This window comes from Silurus meridionalis, chromosome 22 (assembly GCF_014805685.1).
Source record: "Silurus meridionalis isolate SWU-2019-XX chromosome 22, ASM1480568v1, whole genome shotgun sequence".
NCBI classification, from domain to species: Eukaryota; Metazoa; Chordata; class Actinopteri; order Siluriformes; family Siluridae; genus Silurus; species Silurus meridionalis.
In genome coordinates, this window is record NC_060905.1 from 17,327,038 (window position 1) to 17,345,496 (window position 18,459).

At 42.6% G+C, this 18,459-nt stretch overlaps 1 protein-coding gene across 2 annotated transcripts in view; it reads left to right on the forward strand.

The window, feature by feature from the left end:
- The first annotated feature begins 2,643 nt into the window (after window positions 1-2,643).
- Window positions 2,644-18,459, forward strand: part of LOC124375896 (serine/threonine-protein phosphatase 6 regulatory ankyrin repeat subunit A) — a 41,976-nt gene continuing 26,160 nt past the window's right edge. The window contains exon 1 of one of the 2 annotated variants that reach the window (XM_046834611.1): window positions 2,644-2,834. In XM_046834611.1, the coding sequence (XP_046690567.1) occupies window positions 2,808-2,834 (27 nt within the window). In that variant the 5' untranslated portion in view covers window positions 2,644-2,807. Of the gene's footprint in view, window positions 2,835-14,229; window positions 14,903-18,459 lie in introns of those variants that run through there. The other variant, XM_046834612.1, reaches the window with a different exon arrangement.

Consider the following 18,459-nt stretch of genomic DNA (forward strand, 5'->3'; position numbering starts at 1 on the left):
TTTTTGTTTTGGTTTTTTTTTTTTTTATGAGAATGAAAAAAATTGAAAAAAAATCTCTTTTTCAGATAAGAGGTTGATCCTGGGCTCAGGATCAACCTGCAAAGTTTGGCGCTACTGAACCACATGTTTGGAGATCTTGAAGATGAACTGCATCTTTCCAGGAGCCTAATCCAGGATTAGGGTTGCCTAATATTGTATAGTTCCTCCTCGTGCCACCAAGACTGTCCACACGACCTCAGAAGGAGCTTTGCTATAGCAAATTGGGAGATGATCCTCCTCGATTTGCAGGAGATGGACATTTTAGTTGCCTTGTGATGTCTTCCAAACAGTTCCTGAAGAGCTAACATCCACAAACTGTATATGCCCAGGACCCACGGTTTTCTGGCAGAACACCACCCAGAGGATCACACTGCGCCCACCAGGTCAATATCTACTGTCAAGCCATCTTTTGTCCTCCAGGTAAAAGAAAATGATTCATCAGGACCAGGTTGACTTTTTTCATCACTTCATGGTCTGGTCCAGATGCCCAGTGTTGGGTTGGTGATGGTCTATCAGCATAAACAATCTTGAGAGCCTTCTGGTTTTATCTGGTACACCGGTTTTCCTTCCTTGCAGATGATCCTCCTTGCTTGTCCAGCACGTACCATTGAAGCTCAATCATCTTGACATGGAGATTGTGGATGTGTTTTGATGTCCCTCAACCCATTCCGGAAGAGAGATAATCCACATTTATGCCAGAATTCAATTTCTTCCTATCCTGATGCCATCTTTTCTCCTTCAGGTAAAAGAAAATGATTCAGCAGGATCTTTTTTCATCACTCTGTGGACTGGTTCAGATGCCCAATGTTGGTGGTCAGGCATCTTTGTAACTCTTTCAATAATTTGTGTCTCAGGTGCTCTTCTGTGAGATCAGACCAAACGTGCTAATCTTTGCTCCTAAACCTTATTAGTGTTTTTTTTTTGTTTTTTTTTTGGTAGGTATACCAATAACACCGTGCAAGATCTTGTTGGTCTGGAGATGTCCTCACCCTGTCCACTCATCCAAACATAGCCAATGCCAAAGTCGCTCAGATCCTTATACTCGCATGACTGGTCACGTGGTGTCAAATATCTTACTCCTTTATATGTGTTACTGTATATAGCACTCGAGACTCATATCTATCAGGTTGTTGTACAAAAAGTGGCCATGAGGTGGCGCACCACACCTGATCCTTGAGCGTTTTTGCTACAAAATCACACTTCAACACAATGATTTATTATAGTTATTTAAAACGTGACTGATTCCAGATGTAGAGAACTGAGCAATGTGTTTTAGTTAAACACCTCCTTCAGTGGGGTTTCTTTCTTTATATTATATTCTTTATAACTTTAACTGTAGAAGAACATGTATGGAATTATGTAGTAAACAAAAACGTGTTAAACCAGAATACTTTTTTATATTTTTGTTCCTTCAAAGTAGCCACATTTTGTTTTAATGACTGCTTTGCACACTCTTGGCATTTCAACTGGATTTAGACCGGGTGATTTAGCTGTCATGGATGACCTGGCCTTCACAATCACTGTCCTCCTTGAACATATAGTTTGAAGAGGCTGGTAATTTTAATAAACCTATCCGCTGCAGCAGAGGTAGCTCTCAGTCTTCCTTTTTTGGCACAGTTCTCATGAGAGCTTTTGATAGTTTTGGAGACGGCATTTGGGAATACATTTAAAGTTCTTGAATAGTTGTCATAGCACTAACAGGGCTATTGACTGTGTACTCACACTTTCTTCTGATGGTCTAAAGTATATAATAAAAAGGCCAGAAACATCACAGAGTAACTCTTGACAAGGCAAATCTGTGAACTGAAAATCAGGTGAATCATAAATCTGATCAGAGAATGGCATGAGATTATGTGATGTACACAAAATATAATTATGATGTTTACTACATAATTCCATACATTTTCTTTCTTTTTTTATAGTTTGGATTGTTTCAGGATCAATGTAAAATTACAATAAAATAAATACAAATTAAGAAAACTATTGAAGGAGAAGGTGTGTGTGTGTGTGCGTGTGTGTGTGTATATATGTGTGTATGTATGTGTGTATATGTGTGTATATATATATATATATATATATATATATATATATATATATATATATATATATATATATATATATATATGGGATTCAACTGACTGGATGAATGGAAGTAACTGGATTAATAGAGGGATGTGACTGGGTGGATATAGGCATATGGTGGGGTGGATGGAGGGATGAGACTGGCTTGATGGATGGACAGGTGGATAAAGGGATTTGACTGGATTGAAGGATTGATTGAATTGATGGACGGACAGATGGAAGGAGGGATGTGGCTGGATGAATGGAGGTATAGACAGAAGTATTTGGATGGATAGGGGGATAGATGAAAGTGGATACATGGATGGATGCAGGTGACTGGATGAATGGAGGGATAGGAGGAAGTAAGTAAATGGAGTGATACATATTTTTTATTTTTTATAAACGTTAAATATATTCCACAGGCAACAGGGTTCATCTGTAAACTACTTAACTGCACGAGTTTACTCTCCCCATACATTTCTAAACCAATCAGCGCGGACGTTACTGCCAGGTCGCGCACAGCTCCAGCCAATCACGTGTCTTCTATCTGCTCGGTCACTGTGGCGGTAATGTTGTGGAGCAGCAGATCGTGTGTGGGAAGCGCTCCGGGGGGAGCAGCAACAAACCTGTCTACCTCCTGAACGAGCTCCCGGGTGTAGGTCCGGCTCCGTACCTGGACGCATGAAATCCAGCGCCCAGCCAGAAACATGGCGGTTCTCCGAATCCGAGAGCAGGTACGCGCGCTCATTATCGGTACTCAAACCCGCTACTGGTACTCGTAGGGATATTTTGTTCTCCGCCCGTTTTACGTGTCAAATCGAGTGCTTCTCTGTTATTGGTCAATTTATGAGTACTTTCAACGAATAGAAGGACGCGACGATAAGTCCTGGCCAATCAGAACGGATGGGCGGGATTGGTCGTAATTCGGGTGGGAATAAAAACTAGCTAACGAGGTGAAGTGAGCTGGTTTAGCTTATAATGAAATAAATATAATGCACTATATGTAATGAAATACATGTTATTTCCACACAGAACACTTTATACACTGCGGTATGGTCTGAATGTCATTTATACACTGATCAATATTAGTGAGATCTTTCATCATACTAACTTGCAGCTAAACACAGTTCTCTGTGTGACTGTTTCAGCAGGAGCACCAGGCTGGTTTTATCACTATCACACATCAAACTCACAATCTATCAATCAGTAACTCGGGGTTAAACCTGATCTCACTGTATTTACAGTGAATGGATGGAGGGATGGATGGAAGTGATTAGATAAAAGGGCCGAGAGATGTGGATGGATGGAGGGATGAAAGGAAGTACTGGATGGATGGATGGATGGATGGATGGATGGAAGAATAAAAGTAACTGAAGGGATGTTACTGGATGGGTGGTTGGATGTGACTGGATAGGTGAAGGGATTCAACTGAATGGATGGATGGATGGATGGATGAAGGGAAATGAATGGATGGAAGTGACCGGATTAATAGAGGGATGTGATTGGGTGGATATAGGCATATGATGTGGTGGATGGAAAGATGCGACTGGATTGATGGATGGACAGATGGATAAATTGATTGAATTGATGGACCGAAAGATGGAAGGAGGGATGTGGCTGGATGAATGGAGGTATAGACAGAAGAAATTGGATGGATAGGAGGGTGGATGAAAGTGGATACATGGATGGATGCAGGTGACTGGATGAATGGAGGGATAGGCGGAAGTGAGTGAATGGATAAATGGGGGATAGGAGGAAGTGAGTGAAAGGATGAATGGGGAGGGATAGAAGAAAGTGAGTGATTGGATGAATTGAGGGATAGGAGGAAGTGAGTGAATGGATGATAGGAAGAAGTGAGTAAATGAGTAAATGGATGAATGAATGGAGGGATGGGAGGATGTGAGTGAATGGAGGGATGGAAGGATGTGAGTGAATGGAGGGATAGGGGGAAGTGAGTGAATGGATGAATGGATTATAGGACGGAGTGAGTGAATGAATTAATACATTGAGGGATGGGAGGAAGTGAGTGAATGGGTGAATAGAGGGAAAGGGGGAAGTGAGTGAATGGATAAATGGAGGGATGGGAGGAAGTGAGTTGTAGGATGAATGGAGGGGTAGGGGAAGTGAGTGAATGGATAATAGGACAATGTAAGTGAATGAATGAATGAATCGAGGGATGGGAGGAAGTGAGTGAATTGATGAATGGAGGGATGGGAGGAAGTAACTGAATGGAAGGATGGGAGGAAGTGAGTGAATTGATGAATGGAGGGATGGGAGGAGTGAGTGAATTGATGAATGGAGGGATAGGAGAAAGTAACTGAATGGAGGGATGGGAGGAAGTGAGTGAATTGATGAATGGAGGGATAGGAGAAAGTAACTGAATGGAGGGATGGGAGGAAGTGAGTGAATTGATGAATGGAGGGATAGGAGAAAGTAACTGAATGGAGGGATGGGAGGAAGTGAGTGAATTGATGAATGGAGGATAGGAGAAAGTAACTGAATGGAGGGATGGGAGGAAGTGAGTGAATTTATTGGAGGGATGGGAGGAAGTGAGTGAATTGATGAATGGAGGGATGGGAGGAAGTGAGTGAATTGATGAATGGAGGGATAGGAGAAAGTAACTGAATGGAGGGATGGGAGGAAGTGAGTGAATTGATGAATGGAGGAATGGGAGAAAGTAACTGAATGGATGATTGGAGGGATGGGAGGAAGTAAGTGAATTGATGAATGGAGGGATAGGTGAAATTAACCGAATGGATGAATGGAGGATGGGAGGAAGTGAGTGAATTGATGAATTGAGGGATGGGAGAAAGTGAGTGAATTGATGAATGGAGGGATGGGAGGAAGTGAGTGAATGGAGGGATGGGAGGAAGTGAGTGAATTGATGAATTGAGGGATGGGAGGAAGTGAGTGAATTGATGACTTGAGGATGGGGGAAGTAAGTGAATTAATAAATGGAGGGATGGGAGGAAGTGAGTGAATGGATGAATTGAGGAATGGGAGGAAGTGAGTGAATGGAGGGATGGGAGGAAGTGAGTGAATTGATGAATTGAGGGATGGGAGGAAGTGAGTGAATGGATGAATTGAGGGATGGGAGGAAGTGAGTGAATTGATGACTTGAGGGATGGGAGGAAGTGAGTGAATGGATGAATTGAGGGATGGGAGGAAGTGAGTGAATTGATGAATTGAGGGATGGGAGGAAGTGAGTTAATGGGTTTAGAGTTTAACTGATGGAGCTCAGGGTTCTGCCTGGTGTGTCCACACACACACACACACACACACACACACACACACACACACACACACACGTGTAGATGAGGGGAGTGTGTGTAAAGCAGCACAGCGTGTGTGTGGTTTGTGTTTGGACTTCGTGTGCAGGAGCAGCTGGTCCTCCTGATGGCGTGTTGGACGCTCACTCGTCTGCTTTTCTCTACTCAACACAGACGTGCATGTCTGCTTTTTGTCTCTGCTTTGTCTCGACACGCACTTTCTGTCACTCTGTCCTTTTACTTGGTTCATTAATTTTTATATATATATATATATATATATATATATATATATATATATATATATATATATATAATTATACAGTATTTCACAAAAGTAAGTACACCCTTCACATTTCAGCAATTATTATAGTTTATCTTCTAAAAACAATACTATAGAACTGAAACATGGATATATTTTAGAGTAGTTAATGTGCAGTTTGTATACAGTACAGATTTACTGTCCTCTAAAAATAACAGACATTATTGTCTAAATAACTGGCAACAAAAGTAAGTACACCCTCAGTGATAACAGCTGTACGTGGTGTAACCAGGCAAAGCCACATGTCCTATTCATCATGTTCATGTTTTTATCTGCTTATCAGGACCATACAGATATGTGTATTTTGTATTAGAGCAGTTATAATTTGGTGCTTTGAGTCCAATTCTCTCATACTGACCACTGGATGTTCAAAATGGACCTCATGGTAAAGACTCTCTGAAGATTTGAGAATTAGAATCGTTGTTCTCCACAAAGATGCCGAGGCTGTAAGATCAGTATCACCCTGAAACTGAGTTACAGTACAGTCAAACAGAGGTTTTCCAAGACGGGTTCCACTCAGAACAGACCTCACAAGGGTCCATCAGAGAAGTTGAGACCTCGTGCTGTGCGTCAGGTGCAGAAGCTGCTTAAAAAAAACAGACTCATGAGTGCTGCAGCATTGATTTAGAGTTTACAGAAACAGAGTGCTCAGACCAAACGCCTCACACTGCAACAAGTCGGTTTGCAGGCCGTCGTCCCAGAAGGAGCCTCTTCTGAAACTGCTCACAAGAAAACCTACAAACAGTTTGCTGAAGAAAAACCTGCCCAAGAGCATGAATTACTGGAACAATGTCTGGCGTCTGATGAGACTAAGATAAACTTGTTTGGCTCAGATGGTGTCCTGTGTGGTGACGCCCTGGTGAGGAGAACCAAGAATATTGTGTCCTGTCTACAGTCAATCATGGTGGTGGTAACATCATGGTCTGGGGCTGCATGAGTGCTGCTGGTGTTGGAGAGCTGCAGTTCATTGAGGTAAACATGGATTTCAACATGTACTGTGACATTCTGAAGAACATGATGCCCTCTTCTCAGAAACCGGGCAGAACAGCAGTTTTTCAACATAATAAAGACCCCAAACACATCGCCATGATGACAACTGCCTTGATGTGGAAGCTGAAGGTGGAGGTGTTTGAGTGGCCAAGTATGTCTCCAGACCTGAACCCTATTAAGCACCTATAGGGATCCTCAAGTGGAAGGTGGAAAAGCTCCATGTGTGTAACATCCAGCAGCTCCGTGATGTCATTATGGAGGAGCGGAAGAGGATCCCAGCAACAACCTGAGCAGCTCTGGTGAATTCCATACCCAGGAGTATAAAGGCAGTGCTGGATGACAATGGTGCTCACACACAATAGACATGACACCCAACATTGAGCTCATGTACATCCTGTTTCCACTGATCATCCTTCAGATGTTTCTACAACTTCAACCTGATTGGACATGATTTGGAAAGACACCCACTTGCCTATATGAGGTCCCACAGAGCACAATCCAAGCCATGAAGTCAAAGGATTGTCTGAAGACCTCAGAGACAGGATTGTATCGAGGCACAGATCTGGGAAAGGGCACAGAAAATACCCACCAGGACGCTGCCTAGAGCGTAGCGGCATGGCCAAAGTGAGCAATCAGAAGAGAAGGGCCTCAGTCAGTGAGGTGACCAAGAACCCGATGGTCACTCTAGCATTTCTCTGTGGAGAAGGGAACCTTCCAGAAGAACAACCATCTCTGCAGCACTCCAACAATCAGGTCTATATGGTGAAGGGGCCAGACAGAAGCCACTCCTCAGTAAAAGGCACATGACAGCCCACCTGGAGTTTGCCAAAAGGCACCTGAAGGACTCTCAGATTATGAGGAACAAGGCCAAAAATGGACCAGCACCATCTTACCTCAGTGACCTCATCACATCTCGCACTGCACCACGCTGTCTGAGATCCTCCAGCACTGCTCGACTGGTACCACCTTCTCTCAGAATGAGAGGTAAGTACAATTCAAGGCTCTTCTCTGTTCTGGCACCGAGGTGGTGGAATGAACTTCCCCTAGATGTCCGTACAGCAGAGTCCCTGATTATCTTTAAGCGACGACTGAAGACCTACCTCTTCCTGAAATACCTAAATTAGCACTTTCCAAGTTTGTAGAATTCGAGTTATATTTATATTGAGTTTGTATTCTTGCGTACCAGTGTAGATTTATTCACTACTAGAGATTTAAAGCACGTTTGTACGTCGCTCTGGATAAGGGCGTCTGCTAAATGCCGCAAATGTAAATGTAAATGTAAACAAAGATTAAACTTTTTGGCATGAATGCTAAGCATCATGTCTGGAGGAAACCAGGCACCGCTCATCACCTGGCCAATACCACCTCTACAGTGAAGCATGGTGGTGGCAGTATCATGCTGTGGGGATGTTTTTCAGCAGCAGGGACTGGAAGACTGGTCAGGATTGAGGGAAAGATATAAATGCAGCAAAGTGCAGGGACATCCTTGATGAAAACCTGCTCCATAGCACCCTGGACCTCAGACTGGGGCGATGGTTCATCTTCCACCAGAACGACTTTAAGCTACAGGACGACTCTGTGGATGTCCTCGAGTGGACCAGCCAGAGACCAGACTTGAACCTGATTGAACATCTCTGGAAAGATCTGAAAATGTCTGTGCACCGACGCTCCCCATCCAACCTGATGAAGCTCGAGAGATCCTGCAAAGAAAAATGGGAGAAACTGCCCAAAAATAGGTGCCAAGCTTGTAATATCAAATTAAAAAATTGAAAATGGTGCCAAAGGAGTTTCGAGTAAATATTGAGTAAATTATTTTTTTATTTTATTTTTTTTTATTTCTAATGAATTTGCAAAGATTTCAAACAAACCATTTCATTGGAATCATCTTAGACCATATATTATATATGTATTCACACACACACACACACACACACACACATTGGGTTCATAAACCCGACATGACATTATAAGCTATTTTTGTCTCCATGTCCTTTATGAAATGATTGGTAGTTGAAGTATGAGGAACTTGAGCGACTTGGCAGAGGAGACACACAGTTAAATGCACATTTAGACACATGACTCGTTCTCCTGTCCTTCACCAGTCCCCCCGCACTTCCTCCTCATGTGTGTGATGTAGTTCTCCTCATCATGTTGCAAAAATAAAAGTAAGTGAAAGTCCACTCCTGTATGTGAGACTCAGGCATCCTGCAACGTGAGCCTACGCTGCTCTTTGTGGCCATGCAACCACAACGTAACACTGCTTCAACACACACACGCCATGTCTCAATCTTTTACAATCTACAAAGAACCAGAAGAACTTTCTCTGTGAATTATTTTCCCTCTGACACTGGAGGCTTCTTCAGTGAACGTCTCCTCACATATCTTACACTCACACACATTATATTTTATAGTATGCCTGCGTACACAGAACATCCTCCATACATGTTCGTTGTTGCTACGGAAACAGGTTTTCAAACAAGGGCCTTCAGACAAACCTACATTCGGAGCTGCTCTTCTGGAAAGTAGAGGGTTTAGAGTGTAACTCAGTGTGTGCTAAAAACTATAGATGTCAGGGGGTCACTGTAGCATCACTTCCTCAAGGCACAGAGATCTTTATCTTTTTAGAAACCTGATCTCAGAAGTGTGTGACAGGAGAAACCTTCTTCCACCGAAGCAATGTGCTGCTTCTCCTCTAGAGGGGGCCTGAGGACAATGGGAGGGAGAGGAACGGGATCAGGAACCTGTATGAAAACGTTCTCAGCCAGGTGATGAGATGTAGATCGATGCAAGACTGCAGTAGGGCAAACAACAGTGTGAGCTTTTGGTGTTCATCTCAAACAGCTTCTTCTCACCTGATTCCTCTTGGGTTTATTTTTTCCCCTCAGCAGTTTCTCCCTCAGATCATTAGTTCCTAAAAGCTCAGATACGTATCTCCGTTACTATGATACTGATCTCACTGGATGCTAAGAATAATTCATCTAAGTTTGGAGGTTGGAAATAAAAAACGCTTCCCTCTCTGCTGCTCTATAAGGCAGGGTTTTGCTCGTTTTTTGTTTTTGTTTCCACCTGCTGGTGTGAACCGAGCTGTCATATTGAAAAGCAGGCCTTGTACCAACATGAGTGTTTTTATATTAGCAGAATTATATACACACACACACACACACACACACACACACATACAAACTATATGGACAAAATTACAAACCTAATTCCAAAAAAGTTGGGACACTGTACAAATTGTGAATAAAAAAGGAATGCAATAATTTACAAATCTCATAAACTTCTATTTCATTCACAATAGAATATAGAAACATATCAAATGTTGAAAGTGAGACATTTTGAAATGTCATGCCAAATATTGGCTCATTGTGGATTTCATGAGAGCTAAAATTTCTAAAATGTTGGGACAGGTAGCAATAAGAGGCTGGAAAAGTTAAATACATATAAGGAACAGCTGAAGGAATAATTTGCAACTTATTAGGTCAATTGGCGACATGATTGGGTATAAAAAGAGCCTCTCAGAGTGGTAGTGTCTCTCAGAAGTCAACGGACAGATGGATGGTTAAATGGATGTAAGTGATGAGATGGGTGGATGGATGGTTGTTAGTGACCGGATGGATGGATAGATTGATGGATGGTTAGATGGATAGTTGTAAGTGACTAAACAGATGTATGGTTGGATGGTTGAGGAACTGGATGCATAGATAGATGCATAGATAGATGGATGGATGGATTATTGGTTGTAATTAACTAGACAGACAGATAGATGGATGGATGGTTGCCTGGTTAAATGGATGGATGGATCACTGGTTGTCAGTGGATGGATGGATGATTGTAAGTGACTGGATAGGTGTATGTAAGTAATTAGATGATTTGATAGATGGATGTAAATAAAAAAAGGATGGATAGATTTATCATTGACTGTAAGTGACTGGATGTATGGATGGATGGATGGATTGGAGGATGGATGGATGGATGGATGGATGGATGGATGGATTGATAGATATCAGTGGTTGTAGATGGATGGATGGTTGTTAGTGATGGATGGATAGATATAAGTAATTGGATGGATGGAAGAATGTTTGGTTGTAAGTGACTGGATGGATTGGAGGATGGATGGATGGATGGATGGATGGATTGATAGCTATCAGTGGTTGTAGATGGATGGATGGTTGTTAGTGATGGATGGATAGATATAAGTAATTGGATGGATGGAAGAATGTTTGGTTGTAAGTGATTAGATGGATGGATGGATGGATGATTGTAAGTGACTGAATGGATGAATGGATGATTGTAAGGGATTGGATGGATGGATGAAAGAATATTCGGTTGTAAGTGACTAGATGGATGAATGGATAGATGGAAGAATGTGTGGTTGTAAGGGACTGAATGGATGAACGGATGATTGTAAGGGGATGGATGGATGGATGGATGGATGGATGGAAGAATGTTCAGTTGTAAGTGACTGGATGGATGGATGGATGGAAGCATGTGTGGTTGTAAGTGACAGATGGATGGATGGATGGATGATAGTAAGGAATTGGATGGATGGATGGAAGGAAGAATGTTTGGTTGTGAGTGACTAGATGGATGGCTGGATGACTGTAAGGGAATGGATGGATGGATGGATGTATTAATGGTTTTAGATGGATAGATGGATGGTTGTAAGTGACAGATGGATGGATGTAAATAATTGGATGGATGGATGGAAGTAATTGAATGGGTTGATGGATGTATCATGTATCAGTTTCTGCTCACATCCAGAGATCCAGACTGCTTCCTCCTCTGAGCTCATGCAGATCTGTTTATGGCATGTGGAAAAGAGCTTGCTGGCTTCACACGGACTGCGGTGAGTGGAGAATGTTCCTCCAGGCACTCTCCTTTGCTCATATGAAAGCAATTAGCTTCATACGCATCTCCTGGAGCAGAGTCTGTGAAGCTCTAATGGTTTTTCTCTTTGTACCTTTCTCCCACACATCATGTGCAAACACCTTCCTGAATTTCTCCGCCTGGTGGTTACAATAAAAAATAGCCGTTGTTTTTTGTAGTTCTTAGTTATGGAGCGTCTGATGCTTCATGCTGCTGGAGTGGATTATTGTAAGGGATTGGATGGATGGATGGATGGATGGATGGAATAATGTTTGGTTCTAAGTTACTAGGTGGATGGATGGATGATAGTAAGGAATTGGATGGATGGATGGATGGATGGTTGAAAGTGACTGGATGGATGGATGGATGGATGGATGGATGGATGTGAGTGACTGGATGGATGAATTGGAGGATGGATGGATGGATGGCTGGATGGTTGAAAGTGACTGGATGGATGGATGGATGGATAAAAGTGACTAGATGGATGTAAGTGACTGGATGGATGTTAGTGACTGGATAGATAGATAGATGGATGGATGGTTGTAAGTGACTGAATGGATGTAAGTGACAGGATGGATGGATGTAAGTGACTGGATGGATGTAAGTGACTGGATGGATGGTTTTAACTGGATGGATTAGAGTATGGAGAATTGATGTAAGTGACAGGATGGATTTGAGGTTGGCTGGATGGTTGTAAGTGACTGGATGGATGGATTGGAGGATGAATGGATCGATTAATGGATGTGAGTAACTGGATGGATTGGAGGATGGAGGATGGATATAAGTGACTGGATGGATTGGAGGATGGACGCAATGGATGGATTGGAGGATGGATGGATGGATGGATGGATGGATGAATGGATGTGAGTAACTGGATGGATTGGAGGATGGATATAAGTGACTGGATGGTATGGATGGATTGGAGGATGGATGGATGGATGTGAGTGACTGGATGGATGGTTGTAAGTGACTGGATGGATGAATTGGAGGATGGATGGATGGATGGATAGATGGATGTGAGTGACTGGATGGATGGATGGATGGATGGATGAGTGACTGGATGGATGGATGGATGAGTGACTGGATGGATGGATGGATGGATGTGAGTGACTGGATGGATGGATGGATGGATGGATGGATGGATGGTTGTAAGTGACTGGATGAATGAATTGGAGGATGGATGGATGGATGTGAGTGACTGGATGGATGGATGGTTGTAAGTGACTGGATGAATGAATTGGAGGATGGATGGATGGATGGTTGTAAGTGACTGGATGGATGAATTGGAGGATGGATGGATGGATGTGAGTGATTGGATGGATGTTTTTAACTGGATAGATTGTAGGATGGATTGGAGGATGGATGGATAGATGGCTGGATTGTAGGATGGATGGATGTGTATCTGTACTGTACAGTGACAGTAAAGTTGTATCTATTTATGTATCTATAAGTGGATATTTTGTATATTTATCTGTAATAATAGATAGAGTTTTGTGAGGAAATATGAGGTCTGTCAAGGACTCAGCTAAAAAAAAAAAGGCCCTCAGAAGTCCTACTCCAAGCGAGTGCGTCGCGGGACAAGAGTTAACGGGTGAACGCGGGCGGTAAAAAATTATTGAAATAAGTTACTAAAAACAAATAAACTGTTATGTTTCTTCTGCACAAAAGCAACAAAATGGCAACTAAAATGAACTAAAACGATTTACAGGCACATGTTCACCATATTCATGTTCATCAAATGATGATCCTTTTCACTTTCTATTTGAGCTGTTGAGTGGAGAATGATTCAGCAGAGACACAGAGGAGCCTCCTGAACGTCCAGAGTGTGTGTGTGTGTGTGTACCAGAGTACTAACCAGTGCCCCGTCCTTTCTTATAAAACACAAAGCTCTGTCTGTCTGCGAGTAAATTTATAGTACACACACACACACACACACACACACACACACACACACATATCGAACCCTTCGTGACGTAATTTTCAAACGAGCTTATTGATTGACTGCTGCGAACCTCCTGTTCACCTAAAACCTGACTGGACTGTGTTTTCCGTCCAGCGACCTCCAAAAAATGGTCTTGTGACAGTATTCGTCAGTGAACCAAGTAACCAATGAGATCTTGATGATTCTGATGCTGAAGGCCAAAAAAGTGTCCACTGTATCTGAGTGAACGTGTGAGTGTTTGTTGCTTTCCTGTGAAAGGAAAAGGTTTGATTTCGGGGGCAAATGAAGGTGAAGTTTGAAGGTGAAAAGTGCTGACTTTGTCGTCTTCCTGTCGAACCCAAGCCCCCTCCTCCCCCAACAGAACCTTTGAGCCATGCACATAGCTGCCATGTATCCCCCGTTAAACCTGTCTTTTCCTATCCCCTCTCACGTTTCACCGCCGTCCTCATGTCTTCCTGGGACGACTCGCTGCACCTCCTCCTGCCATTCATTAACAGAATAACCCGAGGTGCAGAGGCGGCTTCGTCTGCACGTCTGGGTCACGCTCTTAGTCTTTCTTTCTCTCTCTCTCTCTCTCTCTCTCTCTCTCTCTCTGCGTCTCACTCTCTTCTTTTCAATTCCTCTCCCTCTTTTTTCTTCCTCCCCCTCTCACTCCATCCTTACCTGCTGCTCTTTTCTGTTTTTAGGTTTGGTTCGTAGTGGGCTTTTTTTTTTTTTTTTTTTTTTTTTACGTCCAACCTCCTCTTTCATTTTCTTTTTCATTCTCTCCTTCATTCTTTCTGTCTCTGGTACGGCGGAGTCGCAGTGGGGGCTGGAGCTGGGGGAAAAAAACAACAAAAAAAACGCTGGTTTCAGCAGGCTGCCATGCGGCATGAATGGACAGAGAGAAAGAGAGAGAGGGAGGCAGGAGGACGGAGAGATCCCGCAGCTCAGCTTTGTTCCTGCTAATCAGCAGTGTCGAGCCCCAGCGCAGATCTAAACAAGGGTTTTTACGATCCGGGGATCGCGCCGTGACCTCCAGGCATCCCAGATCGCTGCTTTAGCGCCGAGGAATCCCCGGATCTCCGCTCGGCACCAGCATGCGCGTCAGCCAGAGATGACGACAGGACGCTCGCGGCTTTTCCAGAAACGCAGTCGGATACCGGATCGCTGCTTCTGCACTCTGGAGTGACCTGAGGGCTTTGATCAGAGTGGATGAGGACGAGGACGACGACAGAGGTGGAGGTGGATGGGGGGGGTATTGCGTTTTTTTTAAATTTTATTTTCTAAGCACCGATGAGGTCTGAGCGAATGAGTCGCGTGTGTATCGTCGTCCTGGAGGAGGTAGAGGACGACGAGCCCTCCCCTCTGCATTCCAAAACAGTGCAGGACCACGTTTCCCAGCATTCCCCGTCCGACACCGAGGACGAGAAGGTGAGGACGACAGGATGGGATAAAACGAAGAATTTGCATCATAGTTGTTTATTTTTTATCTTCCGCTTAATCATTTGAATTGATGCGTGTGAGAAGAGAGAGAGAGAGAAAGAGGGATGGGGGGGCACACACCATTCATTACTGCATTGCTGTTTCTTCTCCTGAGTTCTTTTTTTTTTGCAGCGTGATCAAAAGGTTAGCATACAAAGCGATGATATCGTGCACTCGGGTCCTGCGTAACCTTTCGGAATCCTGACACTGCAACAATCCAGATATTTGCAATAGTTTAACACGCGTGTGTGTGTGTGTGTGTGTGTGTGTGTGTGTGTGTGTGTGTGTGTGTGTGTGTGTGTGTTTCACGGCCAACGAGAAACAGAATACCGGTTCTACAAGGAAGCGATTTCAATCAGGGCTGCAACTAACGATTATTTTGATAATTGATTAATCTACAGATTTAAAATTTAAATGTTTTATTATTTAAATCTTTCATTCGAATTATTTTTTAAAACATCAAAGGGCACTTGAATTCTCCATTCTGATTGGGTCGGAAGGTGTCGAATTCTTTGATTTTTCATTCACCTTAATTATAAAATTCTGTAATGCTGCTTTGAGACAATGTCCATTGTGTAAAGCGCAATAGAAATAAACTTGACTTTGTCCCCGTTTCTAAGCGACACACACCCCAGGCTCTTTTATAGGACGTCATCAACGTCATAACATTTTACAGCTATGGGGCCTTAGGGGGCCGTGGGCCCAGAAAGCGTGTGGCAAATTGGTGCGACTGGGATTTAAACTCACGACCTTCAACACTTTTAATCACTAAGCTACCACCTCAGCTATGACTGTGTGTGGACACGCTGAAGTTGCTGTTCTGAGGTCCTGCTTTATGAGGACACACAGAGACAATAGTAAAGCACAAGAACCTTGTGGTGTTCAATCATTCTCAGGATTTCCTGTTATGAACCTCATTCCCTGAAAAACACGGAATGTCTGTGTTTAAATCTGGTCTTGCCTACACACACACACGCACACACACACACACACACACACACACAAAAGAATTCTTTTTTTTATGGCTCTGCTGCTGTGTGCTATTCCCAGACTTGGAGCAGCTGTGATTTTCCTGTGTGTGTGTGTGTGTGTGTGTGTGTGTGTGTGTGTAAACAAGCACGTCTCTGCACCTGGTTTGCAGCAGTTCGAGGTGTGTGAGGTTTTGTTTTTCCACACCTTGTTGTCAGGTCGATTCACTTTCTGTTCAGAGACCGAAGGAAAGAAAGAAACGGCATTAGGACTTTATTTTTTTTTTATTTATTATTATTTATTTTATGTAAATTTCTGTGTGTGTGTGTGTGTGTCAGTGTGTACAATGTTGTACATTTATGATGGTCCTTAATTCAATGATTGTCAGTCTAAATCAAATCTAATCGAATCTAATCTAATCTAAGGTATCTAATGGGATTATAATACGGCACAAATAATTTTGTAAAGATTTGGCTCGCATTTAGAAGCCAATTACTTGCTATGAATTATAAAAGAATTAATCTAGAACAATAAATCTCGAACTCTACAGTCTATTACTAGAAATATTAGTCAAATTTGTGTACATCAGGGACGTAGTAGCTGGTCGTTATGCCAGTTTTTTTAGCGTGGTTATGCTGTATCTGGTTTCGCTGGGTAATCATGTTACAGCACTAATATGCTCGTGTCATTCGTATGGCGGTTCCCATGGCGATTCCCACCACGTGCGACGTGTCTATTTTGGTCCTGGTTCTAGTCCTGTCTCTGTGTCTGTTCTGTAATTGGTTTGTTGTCTGATTGTGTTCATCTGTTCTGTGTTTGTTTATTTATTTATTCTGATTTGTTTGTCTGTTTATACCCTGCTGTGTCTGCAAAAAATGTCTTTTTACGCAAGACAGGGAATATAAACCGTACAGAAATTGAGAGACGCTGTCAAATTCTTAAGGAGTCCGTGGCTTATTTCCCACCGAGCTCAGAGAGAACACTGTATATGTCAGCATTTATAACAAAAGACAGAACACTGTTTAAGATTAAACTGCATTCATTTTCTTATCTACATGGTCAGGAACTGCTTGTTAGCAGTGGCAAGCGTTTTGGTAAAGCCACATCTGAAGTAGCTTGTTTAGTTTTTATGTAACAAAAGTATTTATAGCGTTTATATCACAGGTTTTTCCTTTTGCTAATCATCTTTCCTCTGGAATATCTTTCATTTAGTTTAATTTTAAATTTATGCCACTAAAAGTGAGCAGGAAACAACAAAACCGTACAGGAAATGTGTACAGAGAGAGACTAGAATCTGCCGTGGCTGTAGATACAGACTTATAATGTCACCTCAAAATGGTTTTTATTTTTTTTATGGTTGCTCCGTGATGGACCGTAACTCAAACCATTTACAGGAGTTCTCCAGAGGTCGTGAAACACAGCGTTCGCCGCCCGGGAAAACGACGATGCAGCGCTTTTTACAGCTCATGTATAATTTACCTCCCGATCAAGAATCTTGGTGCACTCGAGCTGACGACTCAGTTAGAGGACAAACCTGAACCAAACATATCTCAGTAGTCCATGCTGTAAAACACCCATATGAGTGATATACTGCATGTGGACATCCGGATATAACATTAGTTCCTGCTTGCGGTTAGAATACGTATGCATTAGCGCTAATCGGCTAGCACGAGGTACACTTTGGGGAGTGCGTTAAGACCGAGTTGTCTCAGATGCAGTAGGTCAGTACTTCAGTGCATCGACGTCAACACGAAAAGCAGCTTCGAAACAGCATTTAACAAAAAGGGTGCAATATTTTTGTCATGTCGCAGTCTGAAAAATTTTGTCGTGTATAAACGTTTATACATCAGAACCCAGATTATTTCTGGGTAATACAGAGAAATTCTACAGATATATAAAGATACGCTGAAATATAAACTGATCTGCTGATTACAGGAAACATCAGAGTCGTAACATTGTGAGGAAATGGTCCTCACTTGCAAAATACACACTTAATAACACAGTGTTAAATCTATAGAGAGTCCAGTTACCCAAAAATGACAATATGAAAGAAGTATGTTTAAAATCATTGCAATTTAAAAAAAAATTAAATAAAAAAAATCACATGTACATAAGTATTCACAGACTTTACTCAATACTTTGTTGACGCTCCTTTGGCACCAATTTCAGCTTTGAGTGTTTTTAAGTTTGATATTACAAGCTTGGCACCTATTTAGCAGGTTTTCATCAAGGACGTCTCTGTACATTGCTGCATTCATCTTTCCCTCAATCCTGACCAGTCTCCCAGTTCCTGCTGCTGAAAAACATCCCCACAGCATGATGATGCCACCACCATGCTTCACTGTAGAGACGGTATTGTCCAGGTGATGAGCGGTGCCTGGTTTCCTCCAGCCATGACGCTTAGCGTTCAGGCCAAAGAGTTTAATCTTTGTTCCTCATAATCTGAGAATCCTTCAGGTGCCTTTTGGCAAACTCCAGGTGGGCTGTCGTGCCTTTTACTGAGGAGTGGCTTCTGTCTGGCCCCTTCACCATATAGA